Source organism: Pogonomyrmex barbatus, unplaced genomic scaffold (genome assembly GCF_055798465.1).
Source record: "Pogonomyrmex barbatus isolate J1 unplaced genomic scaffold, ASM5579846v1 scaffold14, whole genome shotgun sequence".
NCBI lineage: Eukaryota > Metazoa > Arthropoda > Insecta > Hymenoptera > Formicidae > Pogonomyrmex > Pogonomyrmex barbatus.
The window spans coordinates 5,423,914-5,440,681 of NW_028297110.1; the positions used below are offsets into that span (position 1 = coordinate 5,423,914).

General features: G+C 36.4%; 2 protein-coding genes across 7 annotated transcripts; one reads left to right on the forward strand and one right to left on the reverse strand.

The window, feature by feature from the left end:
* Positions 1–78: 78 nt before the first annotated feature.
* On the forward strand, positions 79–5,623 carry LOC105428183 (P protein). 2 transcript variants are annotated; one of them, XM_011640326.3, is made up of 17 exons: positions 79–381; positions 759–924; positions 985–1,059; positions 1,155–1,278; positions 1,338–1,410; positions 1,532–1,722; positions 2,010–2,116; positions 2,187–2,346; positions 2,461–2,532; positions 2,625–2,756; positions 2,831–3,085; positions 3,164–3,298; positions 3,661–3,855; positions 3,959–4,192; positions 4,310–4,568; positions 4,820–4,913; positions 5,026–5,623. In XM_011640326.3, the coding sequence occupies exons 1-17, from the start codon at positions 291–293 to the stop codon at positions 5,147–5,149; spliced, it is 2,487 nt and encodes an 828-aa protein (XP_011638628.2). In that variant the 5' UTR covers positions 79–290; the 3' UTR covers positions 5,150–5,623. The 2 variants fall into 2 exon arrangements, with proteins under 2 accessions (XP_011638628.2, XP_011638629.2); XM_011640327.3 differs by having other exon boundaries at positions 2,013–2,116.
* Positions 5,624–5,714: 91 nt separating this feature from the next.
* Art4 (arginine methyltransferase 4) lies at positions 5,715–15,763 on the reverse strand. Of its 5 annotated transcripts, none has more exons than XM_025218507.2 (8): positions 15,256–15,763; positions 14,358–14,498; positions 13,697–14,191; positions 13,337–13,603; positions 13,010–13,232; positions 12,594–12,880; positions 11,030–11,166; positions 5,715–10,788 (listed from the first exon to the last, which is right to left on the reverse strand). In XM_025218507.2, exons 1-8 carry the CDS (start codon positions 15,386–15,388, stop codon positions 10,660–10,662), a joined length of 1,812 nt encoding a protein of 603 aa, XP_025074292.2. In that variant the 5' UTR covers positions 15,389–15,763; the 3' UTR covers positions 5,715–10,659. The 5 variants fall into 5 exon arrangements, with proteins under 5 accessions (XP_025074292.2, XP_088928837.1, XP_088928838.1 ...); XM_089072711.1 differs by having other exon boundaries at positions 5,715–10,770; positions 15,256–15,762; XM_089072712.1 differs by lacking the exon at positions 5,715–10,788 and adding an exon at positions 10,790–10,966.
* Positions 15,764–16,768: the final 1,005 nt, after the last annotated feature.

Sequence of the window (16,768 nt, forward strand, 5' to 3'; positions counted from 1 at the left end):
ATAATTGTCTATGATACACTTTACATAATATATCAAGTTTCTATGAACTTCATGATCATTCACATGTAAAATGTAAATAATATGTAAGGTGACCCTCAAAGATTTTCTAAATACGAGTGAAGTCTTTCCTATATTACAGTGTTTTCAAAGTCGCTATTGTAACATAGCGCACAAAACTAGCGCAAATAAAATGTGTAGATTTAATAAAATTAATATTTTAATTCAATTAAAAATCTACGTGTAATAAGGGGTAGTAACGGGGGTGAATTTCAGATTATATAACGATTATAATGTCACAGAACGATATGAGCGATGATGAAACTGGCTTGCAAACGCCACAGGTATTCCTCAGCACAACTTCCCATGGCAGCCGTAATCCAGGTATATAAGAATTATAAAAATTGTTTGCATCAATGCTAACAAGATTATATACGCTTTCGTATATGCGGATTAGTCTGGAAACTTAAGTAGATATTTTTTTCAGACAAATGCCAGCAATTAAATATAATCATAATTGAAATTAAAATATAATTATAAAATTAAAAATATATAATTAATAAATAATAAATAGAATTAAAATTCAAATCTGTATAGAATTAAAATTCAAATCTGTTTTCATAAAATACAAATGTTTGAAGTTTAAAGAAACAATTTAAGAATAGTTTGAAATTTTCATTAGGTCTCTCAGAGACTCATGTGTATGCCCTGAGAGTTTATTACAATCTGGATATAATTCAGTAATGAGTGTTTTTTCAAAGTTATGCGTAGCCCGATCAGTCCCTCTTCTTCCGTATCGAGTTCCGTGATATTTGGACAAATTCCCGATGAAGCACTCCGTGCCTGGAGCCAACTACCAGAGGCCATTCGTTTAGACCCAAGTCTAGCGGTCTTTCAGAGAGAATATGATCGGATGGCGGAAACGAGGTAAGCGAAGTAAGCCTGGGATATGATATTTCTATATAACGAGAGATAATGCATTTCCAGATCTCATGATTACGTGAAGAAAGACTGCCTGATTGTAAACATGTCTCTCGGAACACAACCCCTACCGACGCTTAGGTAAACCACGTCTTTACATAAACGGGTCGCGTAAAGAGGAACTTCAATGTGACTCTAAGCACAGACCGAACATAATAATCCTGATATTTTTTCAGCCCGCAAAATCAAAGCAACATCGAAAACGAAGATGGGCAGGATATGCAAACGCAGGAGAAACAGAAACCGTTTCGCCGTTACTTCAAGTTAATCGTGCTCTCCTGCTGTTGGCTACTATTTACAGTAAGGAATCCTTCGATCGATATCATTTAACGAATCTCATGTCGTTATATTTGTTGCAGATAATATTGATGTTTAAGAGCGAAAGGGTTGAAACGATATATCAGCTTTCTGTATCCAGCGAAGAAAATGGCAGTATCCTTCTAATTGATCGAGAAGTTTCAGTTCCGGTTTGAATCGAGAAAGAAACGAAATTTTGTCATAAATTATATAATGATTAAGATCAAGGTACTCGAGTGTCCTTAACGATATGCAGATTATCAAATTAGGGAGCATGTTACAAGCAAGTTGATCGCCGTGACGGTCGAGGGATCATTGTTGCCGTTAGCCAAAGACGAGCAGTATTTATCTACGAATATTTCAAAGCAATACTTGACAGTATGGTTGCAGCTTCTGATGGAGAGCACCGATTCACGATCTTCCTCTACTGATTCGGAGAACTTTAAGGTGTTCCATATAATTAAGTTTAAACGCACATTATGTGCAAAATACATTCCGTGTGTACTCACATTCGTGTGAAAGGAAGTCACAGTCAATCGATTCTGAAACAAAGAAAAAAAGGAAAAGAGATATCAGATCAGATATAAGATCAGATATAAGATTAATAAGCTTTCCATTATTTCAGACATCTTTTTGGTCGTCCTTTTATTCGAAATTTCATAAAAATACTATAGCAATTAAAATTTATATTGCGCACCGTGTTTAGTTTTATTTATTGTACTTGCAACTGTTAGCAGAATGTGAGCGACGTGTGGATCCTGCCGATGTTGCCCGAAAATTTGGTGAATGTCTTCTCCGATCAGAGGCATCAGAGGATATTCCAAGTAAACGTTGACAGCGAGTATGTTATCTCGTATCTTGCTGTTACATTTATCATACTCTCGAATCTTCGTTCTGTTCTTTTCTTGTAGAACCTTGTCACGCGGTACGATGTTCATCAAGCTATCCACGAATTCAGAATCCAGTCGGTCATTCTCAATAGCTTACAATCTATCGCCGTTGAACGCTGACGTCGGCATACCGTATGCCGCTTTCATCTTGATCGGCCTGTACATCCTGATCATTTTCGAGGTGAAGCATGTATTTATTTTAATTTGTCACGAATTAAAGTATCTTTGTACATACTTAATTAAAGCGACAAAGTGTTCGCTTCTATCGATTCTAAATATCTTGCATTTGAATCAGGTTGTACACAGAGCTCTAGCTGCTATGCTGGCATCCACGATGTCCATCGCGATATTGGCGGCTCTAAATGAGGTTTGCATTAATACCTCATCTCTCATTATACCTCATCTCTCGTGACACTTTTTAAAAGATCAATTTAAGATACATATTGCCTTGCATTTCAGCGACCAAGCATGGACGAATTGATCTCTTGGATAGACGTGGACACGTTGCTGCTGCTGTTTTCTATGATGGTGCTGGTTGCCATCATCGCCGAAACCGGGGTATTCGATTGGCTGGCGGTCTACGCCTACAAAGTGAGAAGAAGAAATCGGCCTGAGGTAACTGAAGCACAATGCTAAAATTATCATTAATCGCCATTCCTTTTCAGATAACCGCTGGGAGATTGTGGCCACTAATAATGGCCCTCTGCTTCTTCACCGCGTTTTTGTCTTCGTTGCTGGATAACGTGACGACCGTGCTGCTGATGACTCCGGTGACCATCAGACTGTGCGAAGTGATGGAGCTGAACCCAGTGCCGATTTTAACAGCCATGGTGGTTTACTCCAACATCGGAGGTGCTATGACCCCAGTTGGCGATCCGCCGAATGTTATTATCGCTTCTAATCGAGATGTTAGAAACGCTGTGAGTCAAAGTCGCGCTGCATGCTCAAAAATAGGAAGTAATATTCTCAGACGGATTGATAATTAAGATTAATTATAGGAAGTCGATTTCGGAACGTTTTCGTTACACATGAGTATCGGTGTGATAATGGTATTAATTGTGGTCACTGCGCAAATCCGCTACATTTTTCGCGACATCGCGGTGCTCAGATTCGACGAGCCGCAGGACGTACAGGTATTCACTATGAGTTAATACATTCACTAATGTCCATTTCTATCAGTGCAAATTAACTTTTATCTCGATTTAATTTACTTTTTATTCTTTTTTAGTCTTAAGAATTAAAAAAAGGTAAAGAGAAAACAAATAAATCAAGCGAAGATTTTTAGTGCTCATTAATCTTTCAATTTTTTAATTTAAATATTTCTTGAATTCGTTCCATAAATTCCGAAATTAAAAGATTAATAGCCGCTACAAATTCTCTCTTGAATTATTTTTTTGATAAGGAATAAATTAAAATGAGATTGAATTTACATTGATAGAAATAGACACAAGTTAAATTATGATGTAATCTCGCGTGTATGATCATTCATTCGTAGGAATTGCGACATATGATCGCTATTTGGCAACGAGCGGCAGCGAGTCTGTCCAATTACAGTAAAGACGAGAATTTAGTGAGGGAGACATTGCTGAAGAAAGTCCAGCGTTTATTGTCGCAGTTAAAGAAGAAATTGATCACAGGCAGTACAGCATTAGAAAAATATAAGACTACGCTCGAAGAATTACAGGAAAAGGTAAGCTGGATAATCGTGAGCCGTTGTGATGTTTCGATTATTAGTAATAACAGCGTTTTTTTTTTATTTTATTGCAATTTTTTTATAAGCATATTTTTTCCAGTATCCTATTAGGGATAAGTGGTTACTGGCAAAATCGGGATGCGTGCTGGCCTTTGTGATCACACTCTTCTTCCTGCATAGTGTGCCTCGTTTAAATCTCTCTCTGGGCTGGATCGCTCTAGTCGGCGTTTTACTGCTTCTGATATTAGCCGACGGCGAGGATTTCGACGGCCTCATGGCGCGCGTCGAATGGAGCACCTTGCTGTTCTTCGCGTCATTGTTTATTCTGATGGAGGTATTTCCCTCTAGAGAAAACTTAAAACTCTTCTTGGACTGAAAAGAATTTATCAGGAAATTTATTAATTATTTATATTTATACTTTATATTTTTTTGAAAAAAAAAAATTTCGTAGGCCCTGTCGCGTTTGGGCCTCATCGCGTGGATCGGCAAGCAGACCGAGGACTTCATCCTGTCGGTCAATGAGGAGTCCCGATTGGCAGTTGCCATCCTATTGCTGCTCTGGGTGTCGGCCTTGGCTAGCTGCTTCGTCGACAACGTACCGCTCGCTACCATGATGGTGAGAATCGCGACGAATCTCGCCCAAAATCGCGAGCTCAACCTACCTATGCAACCTCTGATATGGGCATTGACGTTTGGCGCTTGTATGGGAGGTAAGAAGTTTTCTATAAAATCCAACGCTACTTTCGAAAGCTGAATTAATAGCCGCAAAATTCGTTATTGTAAGATCACTGTTCGAGCTCTGTACACCTCACGATGTATACAAAATGTATTGCTATATCGCGCGAATTAATCAGTCATGCCGTGAAAAGCTGACGTTTTCAAGCTGCAATGAGAGCGCCAGTTTTTTTAGTATTCACATGACTAAATAACGGTGCTGTTTAGCTGAAAGTTATGTTTAAAGGAAATGGAACTTTGATTGGAGCTACTGCCAACGTTGTTTGCATGGGCGTCGCGGAGCAACACGGCTACAGATTCAGTTTCATGCGATTCTTTAGGTAAGCCAAAGAAGCCGCGTTTCGTAATTAATGAAAAGCGTCATCGCATTCCAAAGATCTCTTTTCCCATAATTTGCAATTAAAGGATAACGGTGCGTTATCTCTGTTACAGGGTAGGATTTCCTATTATGCTAACAAGTACCATAACAATTATGGTATATCTGATGATTGCCCACGTCGTCTTCGGCTGGAATGGAAAAGTAATGACGACGAATGAAGGTCCAGGAACTGTTTAATATATAAAAAAACAATGGCATTTATGCCTTGCAAGTGTACCTATTATGCAATTTTCTAAAATTAAAATTTTATAAAATATCATATAAAGGAGAAACATAAATCAATATTGACAAAATTATCTTACATTTCTAATGTTTCATATATTTGAGCAATTTCAGGGAAAAAAATCTTTGTAATACAGCAAAATCTTTCTATTTTGAAATCGTCTCCCAAATCTCGTTCTTATATCAATGACACATGCGTAAAACAAAAATTTTATGCGTTTTGTCTTTCATTTACCCTTTTTTTATAGAATGTGTGAATGTAGTCATGTGGTCACGTAGCAATCGAAAAAAGCATCACAAAATAAGAATTTCAATCTATAAGAGGGAGAACAATTTTAAAATGGAAAAGTTCCGCTGTACGTAAAACCAATTGTGTCAATATGTATTACAATTAAGTCTCACTTGCAGTAAATGTTGTTTTCTCAAAAATCCTTTCCGATCACTTGTCTTTAATAACAAAACAAAATTACTATTAATAATATTAAATATCAATATAAAAGATTACAAATTTGGGCAGATCTTAATTGCAAAAAGGTTTAATGATCACATAAAATACATATACATGCTAGACAATTCGTTGAAATATTTTTATTAAAAATGAGGCTCTCTGAGAGAAGAGAAAAAGATCTCAATTCCAAAGATTGCCGCCTGGCAGATCTCGACAAAAAAATCGAATAACTTATCGCAAACTTATATTTATATCCTTCTAATTATATATGACCCACAATTCAGCATAATACAATCATACTTGAATTAAACTGAATGTGAAAACTTACTTCAATATTTCTTACAAAAATAATATTCTAATAATTGACAGTAAATTATATCGTGTGATGCATCGTTAACACGAAATCTATTAAAACTTATTCAAATATAAGCGTGAGCGTTTATGAATTCACCGAACTTGTTTGTGTTCAGCAAACGATATCTAGAATTGTGTGTGCAGAAAAAGAATTTCTTACAAACGGTAAAAAAAAAAAAAAGATTTGCATCTGCTGCAAAAATATTATCGTATTTACAATGAATATAAAGTACTTATAATGTCATGTTAAGAACGATGTCTCTACTTTACTGTAATCCTGTTATCTGTAAGTACTACAGTTTCTTTCTGATGCGTGAAGTCATTTCTTCCACTCGCATAGAATCGTAAAATTTTGTTCACGTGCATCAGACAGAAGCAAGTGAATTTTAAAGCTTCGGTAATTCATTAAAATAAAGTCTAAATATATTCATCGTTTATCATTTTGATTAAAATCATTCCAAATTGTCAAATTGTTTTCTGCTAAAAAAAAAAAAAAAAAATATTACCGAGATTTTCCTAGAGAAATTGTCACGCGAATGAGCAGTCCCACAGGTATGACGAAAGAGACAATCCGAGAATTTGAGAAAAACTTAATCTTAAACATGACTGATCAATTTTTTACTACACAGTTACACTATAGATTACATTTGTATGAGTCTGATTTTATGCGATTATACAATGCCTTGGTAAAATCATGCCTACGCTTTACCGTAAACAAAAATCAGCATCATTTGCATTATCAATATCGAATCGCGAACGAGCTTAACTTAAAGAACCAAAAATGAAATCCAGACACTTAGCGCAGTAAAAAGGCATCCTTCGAACTCGCGTAACTACCTGAGATATCTTATATAGTTTTCAGTCGTTGAAACGCACAGATTTCTATATAACACTGCTGGACTACTTAATACTCGGATATACCGCCAGAAAACACACACGAGCAAAAGCTAGCTGACCAAGTGTACCCCAGTTCAAGAATGAATAAAAAAATTCGAGTTCCGATTGGGAGAAACCGGTACACACGTCTATCAATTGAAACGTTATATACATCAATTATACGTAAAATATTTTTAAAAAAAGTCAAAAAATAATACAAAAGCGAGCCGACAAAAACTACAACGAACACTGGGATGAGATATGTAGTATCGCGTATGTTTTTCCGAGCGGTGTAGCAGTCTTATATATTTGATATTCTAACGGTACAAAAAGAAAAAAAAAAACGCACACATTCACATTAATGTAAGATAACGTCGAAAGCAACATCTAGAAATGCAGCCGATATTAAATATCGTCCTGTTATCGCGATTAGCTTTTGATCTTTCGAATAGTGATACGCGAAAAGAAGAAAAGGAAACAAGACTGAGTTTAGTCATTCTAGATGATGCTTCTGGTGTTATCGTTCCAAAGAAACGATGGAAGAAGCAAATTCTTACATTAATTGTTACAACAAACCATGCAATATTAGTAGCACTTGTGGAATGCCTGTCACGAGATTGGTTTGTATATGTGCTGAGGCGCGTATTAACAAGCGTATGACAATTCTTCTGTTATCCGGAAATACTTCATCGAGAAATAATCACGCGCATATTTACACCCCTCCCAAAGAAATATGCGTGCACGCAAAATAACGAAAGATCCTGTGGAGAATAAGTACAAGTTATCTAACTGATTCGTGAGTGATGTGTTAGTGCGAATCGTAATTTGCGTGATTTACGTTGAATTTCTCGATCTGAAAGATGGCTGTGAAAGTAACACGCGACAAACTGCTGCAAAAATTATCGTCACATTCATTTACCGGCAATGAGGTAACTAGGTGATGCATTGGAATCAGATGGCAAGTATATGCGAATAAGGTGTAACAAATAAAGTGTAAAACCTTCCTTAAAAACCTAATAAGACTCAAAGAAGTCTCGAGATCTAAAAGTATAATATTATATGCAGTAATTTACCAGAAATAGAACGTTTAAATAGCCCATCTAGATTTGAAATGTTAAAAACGTTAAAAAAAAACAACAAAATATCACTTGAACTTTTTCATTTCCTTTAAAAGATATCTTAATCGTTTCAATATTTCATATAAATTAAATAAAATAATTATATATTTTAATATTACCAATTAAAATATGTAAGAGATGAATATATGCTTCTTTTTATGAAATAAAATAAAATTAAAAAGTTTGAAAATAATCAGAAAATAATTTTTCATCACATTTATGTCTTAAAATCATACAAATCGTGTTTATAATCAATAGCTTCAAATCTAAACAGATTATTTAGATGTGACTATTCCTGATAGATCAGTTGATATATTTTTAAATAATATGTAGAAATACGATACATACATATACATATACATTCATACGTAAATATGTATGTACACTGAGAAAAAGATGGTTAACTTGACCAAATTTTTCAACTTAAAGTTAAATATATAAATATTTGAACAAATATAATTAAGTTAAAAAATTTGGTCAATTTAACCATCTTTTTTTTCTTGTGTATATATATGCACATATGTATATAAAATGTCATATATTTATTCACATGTATGTATATATACGTATGTATGTATGTACAACAGTTTCCATACATATCGATAGTTCTCTCTCTCTCTTTCTCTCACTCATTCGCTCATACATTTGCTAAAGTAAAAAAATTACTAATTCGATGAAATATCACCAAATACGGGATATAACATCCAAAAACATATTTGGTTTATTTGCAAAGAAATTGTTCAATATTTTCACAACTTAATCCTTTACACTCAGATTTATATTGTCGCGAACATTAAGAGATTAGTCAAAAATATCAACAAAAATCAATAAAAATTTTATCAAATATGATTTCAGTAAGTATTAATATAATAAATATCTTTATGCATTAAGTGAGAAATATAATAAAAATTTAATAACAGAATTTTATATTTGCTATCAATTTATTGAGTGGAAAGGATTAAAGATGATGAAAAGGCGTTCATGGCTATGTATTTGTTTTACTTCATAACATATTATTACGAATACAGGGAATATGCGCGTTTCGAATCGTTGTTACACTTACAGATCATCAATGCAAAAATGTCTTTCTCTAAAGATTTTCATTCTAATAATATCATAATGTACGGAATATACATAAACATGACACAAAATTTAATGCAGAAATGAACAGTAACTTTTAGTCACACGTTTACAGATACGACGAAAAAAGAATATATGATATAGACATCTCTTTCAATCGATAGATTAATGCAGCTTGGAACTTAACGTATTATATCGTACGCGCGATAAATCTTCCGTAAAAGTCTCGTGATAATCTTTTAAAGCGGACATTTCTTGCGATGACAAAATATATGTAAAAAAAAAATTAAGTGTATCGCAAAGCTACGCTTCACGAGAGAATTAGATCATCTTATATAAAACTATAAGATTCCATTCGAGCGATTCAGTGTACAGTGCGTTTATGATAAACCTGCAATTACATTTACGCTATGGCAATGTAACCCGTCACGATTGTAATTATGAACAATATCTTCGATCGCAGACATCGTTTCTTGTCTTTTTTTTTTTTCTATATGAAGTATCCCACGACCTATATTCTTTTTGCGTTATACATTCAGATATATATATATACAATTTACCTACAGAAACATAATCGACCGATGAGTAATATGCTTCAATTCAAACAACTCAATCAAAGAACTAAAACGTCTCGATACGGATTTACACAGGACTGAAATGTACGTGATAATAGCTAATATTCATAAAAAAGTTGTACTTTCTCATGTGTTGTGTCATGCTAACGAAATAAAGACACGATTAAAACAAGCGCAAGAGACATCTGAATAACAGGTAATGCCACAGAGTGCCCTACAACATATGCCCCTAATTATTGCTCTTTGCACTTCTCAAAATGTTCGAAACGTCGCTGTTTTTCTTCCTATTCTAAAAACTCGTGTAAAAGTCGCTTGATATCGAAACCCAACCAAGCCAACGACGCAGCTTAGTAAAATATGCCTGTCTTCGAGTACTTGGGAGTGGATTCTAAATCATCTCAATTCGAATTAAAACAAATGGGATATCGCAACGCGCGATCATTCCCGTTTTTCCCCATCTTTATTATAAGTTATCGTTTCACGGATTTATGTCAAGATTTCGTAAAATAGTGATGCCTATGCTATAGCGACGAGACTGTATATTGTCATTAAAAATATTATATTTTCACGTGGGTATATTTGGCAAGCATGCACGTTGATCTGGAAGATCTTTTCTTTTCCTTTTCTTAAAGGACGACCGAATCAAAATCGTGAACAACTAATGAGAACAATTAATGCCAACTACGAGAGGACGGCTCGCAGTCTTTTCCAACGCGTTTCCCACTGAGATTTATTCCTTACAGAATCAAACGCGAATCCAGGACTGACGATACTTTTGTTTGAATAAGCAACATTGCTGTGGCTAAAGTCTGAGTTGAGATTGGCCAGGTCGACGGTACTTAAAATTCGTACAGCGGACGATAATCGAAGCTTACTGGTTGGGGAACTAAATACCAGTTTGCGATCTTGCTTACTGCTGTTGCTGGTGTCTCCAATACTGCTACAACTATTACGATCGTTTTGTAATTGTTTTACTTTGCGGGAATACTCGGCGAGAAACGATTTCGCCATAGATCATTGTCGATACGCCTGCGGTGATATACCGTTCCCAGGAGTCACGTAGTCACCGATCATCAGGCTGGGATTCACTGGATAATGAGAAGTGTTGCCGAGGACCAGCGATTGCTGGAAAGTAACACCAAGCTGTAGCGCGAAAGTCACGCAAGCAGACGTATTGCTTTAGTTTCCGTCTCTCACGTAAATTTTATTAAATGTATAGCAAACTCTGTGTATACATGAATATATATACATATATATATATTACAACAATGTTTAAGCAGGGCATCTATTTCATGCTTGTGTGATTTCGTCCAAAATATTTCTAGATAAAAAACATTTTTTTATCGCTTTGATTCAAAATGTAAAAATGCAAACTTGTACTTACAGTGGCAGGTGATGTAAACATGTTCGGAGTTATTCCACCACCTATCAATTGTGCTGCCTGCGTGCTTGTTGCTGTACCTCCCACGCGACCTCGTCCTGTACTCGAGATGGAACCTGGATGTATGTTTGGTTGTCCTCCTGTGGCATAAAAATTCGTACGTTTCGTTTATATGTACAAACAAAATAATAAGACAAGACAATAAGATTTAAAGATGTAAAATAATATTCTAGTAATATATTATTCATTTTTTCTGCTTTTTTTATTGAATAAAAAAGATCATTTATAAAAATAAAGATAAGTAGTTGCATGTTTGGATGTAAAAACGTCGTTATTACAATCCTACGTTATTACATCATTGTAATGAAAATATATTTTAATTTTATGCAGAATGCGATCAGAGAAATGCATTTATGATTTTATAAAAACATATTCACTCAAATTGCAATATTACATTAATCATTAGCGATAGTAAATAATAAAAAAAAATGCTGATTTTATTATTTCATAAATTTACTACTTCTTGTTATAGGAAATAAATAGAATAATTGTAATTAATATCTAAACGTTTTGGAAAGGAAAAAAATATAAACTTATTTATATGGGATATTAGAGAATACAGTTAAATATTTATAAATCTGTGCTACTAAAAACAAGTTTATTTACATGAGTTATAGATTCCACAAAATATTTATAAATTAGAAGAATCGCAAGGAACTTTTTCTTCTTTGTACAAATGTCTTCCATGATGTAGAATAACAGAATGAGTCCAAGTACCAGTACAATAAAAAGGTTCGACAATAATTTGATTTGATATTTATGTAATCAACAATTAATCTGTAATTATAACAATATCAGTATCTGAACATCAAAAGTAACTTATGTTCGATATTATCCATCTAAATATTTTACCAATTATAATTGTAATTAGCGTCCACAAGAATTTGTATATATACGTAAAGAAAAATTTCCTGTTTAAAAAAATTGTTAATAATCTTCAAATTATTTTTGTACAATACAACACAAAAAATTCAATAAAATGTTTTCGGAATTGCTATATATCATGCTAATATTCTTGTTTAATTATACGTTTACATGGAAGGGGCCAATAAAAGACTTTAGTTAAACAGAATAAAACATGGGAGAGGATTATAATGTTCTTGTATAATTTGTAAGATGCGCTATGATAAAAAACATATTATGGAAAAACAGTAGACAAAGAGAATATACTTATTTTGAGCAATATACTGGAATTTAGAATGTCTCGGATTATAATATTGTTCATTATAACTGACAGAAATGTTTTATATTTAGATATTTTAGGTTTTAAATATTGCATTATATAGTGAATATAGAATGCAGACCGAGAAGAGGCCGTTTAATGACCATGTTGACATCTTTCGTACATTCTGCTACACAGAATTTCGTAAATGTTTTACATAAAAATTAGATATTGAGGAATTAAAACCTCTGAAGCGCGATGCATGTGGCAAGGCCACTAATTATAGATATTATATACATAATTAATACATATAATGATACACTGAGGAGTCAAACCAAACCTTACCTATTGCCAGCAAATTATTTGGATTTACGGTCGCACTCGTATCCATCGAGACTTCGCCGAGACCGTTAACCGACATTCCGTTAACCATATTTACTGCTTGTCGAGCACCCTGCGCATCCAGAGTCGTCCAGTAGGATTCACTGGGAGAAGTATTATTCAAGCCGGGAGGCGGCTGTGCCGCAGCACCTGTGTATCGGAAGTAAGGATTTTTCAAATCTAAGGTATTATTACTGCTTTCTAGATTCGTTCCTTCAAGCTTCAGTTCTATTGTTACATCATAGGATTGTCTGAAACAAATATATTATATAGACATATAAAACAATGATAAATAGAGAAATATATCTATGATCAAGCAAACTTGGAGCCAAAAACGATTCCAAAGTTAGGATTATGAATAAATACATGTGTTCTCTTACCTTTTATTTGCTATAAGAATGACTTTTCCAGAGAGTAACTGTCCACTTTTACAAAACAATGGATTTTCTAAGAGGCAGCGAACTTGATACCAATGTGTAAGAGGTTCTGTAGGAGCTGTACTTAACCAAACCTGTTGCGTTGATCCGATAAATGCTACATCAAACCAAAAAGCTAAACCATGGCATGTACCACTCTCCAGTATATGAAAATCGACATCTATTTCTAAAAGAGATTTTATTTGCAGTATGTTAGTAATGTTATATTCATATTTAACACATTGCAACAATTCTTGATCTCTTCATTCCTATTTTATGTAAATACCGTACCTATTTTATGTAAATCAGTCTCATCAGCTGTTTGGAAGTCTACTATGTGCCTTACAGATTTTGCCATACATATTCTAATATCAAAAGTATCGACAATTGGTTGTCTAAAATATTCTTTAATGGCGTTATTTCTCATGGCGGAAAGATCTACTCCGTGGAAACATGTCTGATACCAAAAATTGGCCTTATTGAATTGTTCCATGTAAAGATTTTCATCAGAAAAAGGTGCGATATGCAAATCACCTCTGGAGGGAAACATTCTTCCACCTGTACATATAGAAATAATTTAATTATAAAAAAAAAGGAAAGAGGAAAGAGAAGCTAAATAAAAAACATAGATTGTTTTCTTGGGATATTTACCTGGAACCAACCACTTTTTCGCATGCAGATAAGTTTCAAGCATTCTCTCGTTATACAACATGTATCCCATAGGCTCACTCACTATACAATCTACATGTTCGGGTAAATCGATCTCTTCTATCTTGCCAGCTATGACTATTATTTTATCTGATAAATTATTAGCAGCAACTAGAAGCTCGGCATGATTTGCCATATTGCTCGCTTCCACAGCATATACTTTTTTCGCACCAGCTTGAATAGCAAAGAATGATAATATACCAGAACCAGCGCCCACATCTAGTACCACCTTATCTTTAAAATCAGACAGGTTTCCAAGAATTGCTCGCTGGTATGTACTAGTTCTAATATAATCCTGCATCATGTTTTGTTGCTGCGAGAGATAACCATAAAATTGGAAATACTGCATCGCCGAGGATTCCTCTGTTCTTTCGTTAAATGCTGATACGCCTTTCCCCATCTTGAGTTTTACTATGTGCGAATGAAAATTGCGGAAATCTGTAGACAAAACATGTGTTAAAATTCCATTTTGTATAGATATATATTTTTTTTAATATGAAAATAAAAATATATGCTTGTGATTTCTATCATATATCTACAATAGATGTAATAAGCCTATAATCTTACTTAATCTTTTAGGCTACAAATAAAATTACTAACTCACCTGTTTCATTAGCAAATGTAATGAGTAAGCTATCTGTATCAAGTGTAAAAACATAACTTCGAGATGATACACGAGAGCATTCGGTACTGGGAGTCACTGGGAATTCCAATAGAGTCGCCTTCTCTCTGCTGCTAACATCTCCTAGAATAAGCATTGAAAATATTAAATCTCAGCATTGAAAATATTAAATTACTCGCATCTTGTTTTATGCATTCAAGAGAGAATACAAAGTAAAAAAAAAATGCAATCGCATATATATACTATTAAATAAAAAAAGTCACAAAGATTATCTAGGTAATGTACACTTCTGTGATTAAAGCGATGTAAAATAACAGTTTCAGATCAATAACTTCCTATATTTCAAGTGTCATCTTCTACCTCCTTTAATAGGTAGATAATAACAAGGTAACCTTTCCGGCGTGAAGTTTAACAATAGCGTCGGTATCGCGTGTCATGCAAACAATAGAATTCGACTGGAATCATTGCAACGATTCACTATCGGAGTTTCTTCGTCGATACAACAAATGACGAGAGGCCGATATACAGGACTTGTTACAATAGCAGAGCCGAGAAATAAGCGGGAAGGAAAACAGAGAAAGACGGAAATTACGGGGGAGGAAGGGAAGGACGCGTATCGGTAAAGGACGATATCGTGATATCGACCGGCGATCGCGATCGCGATCGCGATCGCAATCGCGGGGTTGATCCTCGGAGTTCCGCGAGGGTTTTTCGCGAGGAAGGAGAGCTCGACAAGAACGCGACGAGAAAATGTGGTTATGTTGTCCGGGGCACCGCGATCGGTCGCGTGATCGATCAGCCGCGTCGCCGTCGGCCGCGCGTCGGCGACGATCGACGGTGTCGATGGGCCGCGCAAACGGCGGCATCGCCGCGTCCGTACCTGAGATGAGCTCGACGCTGAGACCCTGCGGGTCGTAATTGATACTGAGGGCGACCGGTTTGTTGTACTTCGGCGTGGTCTGTCCATTGTTTGACAGAGTCGAGACCGTCACCGCGCGAAACGTCTTCGCCATTTTTCGCTACACCGCGTGCCAGCGCTTCCCGACGCTGTTCCTCTCTCTCTCTCTCCCTCCCCCTTTCCGTCTCCTTCGCACTCTTCTCCTCGCCGCGCTCTCCTACTCCTTCTCCTCTTGTGCTCCTGCCGGTGGCTCGTAACGCTCCACGTTACGCCGCCGCTCCTCTCTCACGCCTGCCGCACCACTCGCGTGAGAAACAAAAGCCCACCGCCGTCGTCGCCGTCGCCGTCGTCGTGAATACGTGCACCTCGAATAGAAGAGAGAGACCCAACCCCCGGCCAGGGCCGTCGCTGCGCTGGGCTGCGCCGTTGCGAAATCGCGCCGATTCTCGCCGCTCGCGCCCCTTCGTCACCGGACGCCGCGAGGTGCCGCGAGAATTCGCCCGCACCGCCGCCTCCTCCACCGCCGCCACCCTGGACTCATCGGATATGTAGACGTGCAAATTCTACCAACCACGGCCGTCTCGTCACCATTTTCGCCATCCTTGCCATTCGAACGACGCGATTCCCGCCAGTTTACGCTAATCAGGGGCGTACCGAGAAATGAATCTAACGACTCAATTATCAATATTGTTATCATGATGTTTTGACTAGAGTCTGTTAAGTCGACCAATCATCGATTGAATTCCCTACGGCCCTGCAGAACAGCTGTTTTTAATGGAAATATTGGTCTCGGAATTATTATGCATGATTTATGTCATCCGAAGTAATTCCTGATATTCGTCAGATGTAAAAAAATTAAATTAAAAACGCGACCTACCACCCCTTTACATCTCTCACGGTTTCATTTTATAATCCTGAAACGTGAAATAATCGCGAAATGAAATCTCCGCGATTATTTATGCGAACGGAAATATCCATGGACTCCTCGTGCAAATATAAAAACGCAAAAAGAGAGATCCTTTTTATTCTGAGTAATTACCGCCGCCATTATCGATAACTATCGCGATTCCGGGTACGGATAAAGCTGCAGGTGCATAACTCGCGGAATGCGAAAGACGCCGATGACTATCTTTGTGTGCGCGTGGCGGTGCCGCGGCGATAGCGCCCGGTGAATCGAACGCGGGGCCGTTCGTTATCGTTGCATCCGCCTGGCGTACTACACGAGTGCCGCGCTGATAAGCCTCGAAAATCGAGGGTTCGCACACGCTCGACCGATCAAAACAACTTTCTAAATGCGGCCGCGTTGCGCCTTGCCTCAGACCCGGACGGCTTATTACAAAGCGGGGGCGTTTGACTCCGCAGCTACATACAAAGAACAAGAGCGATCCACAGAAGCTCGCCGATGATCCTTATCCGGCGATTTCTATCCGATATTTCCCGAAGTGGCTTAAACCAGCCTCGGCCGAATCTAAAATTCGTGTCAGAATTCACAGGA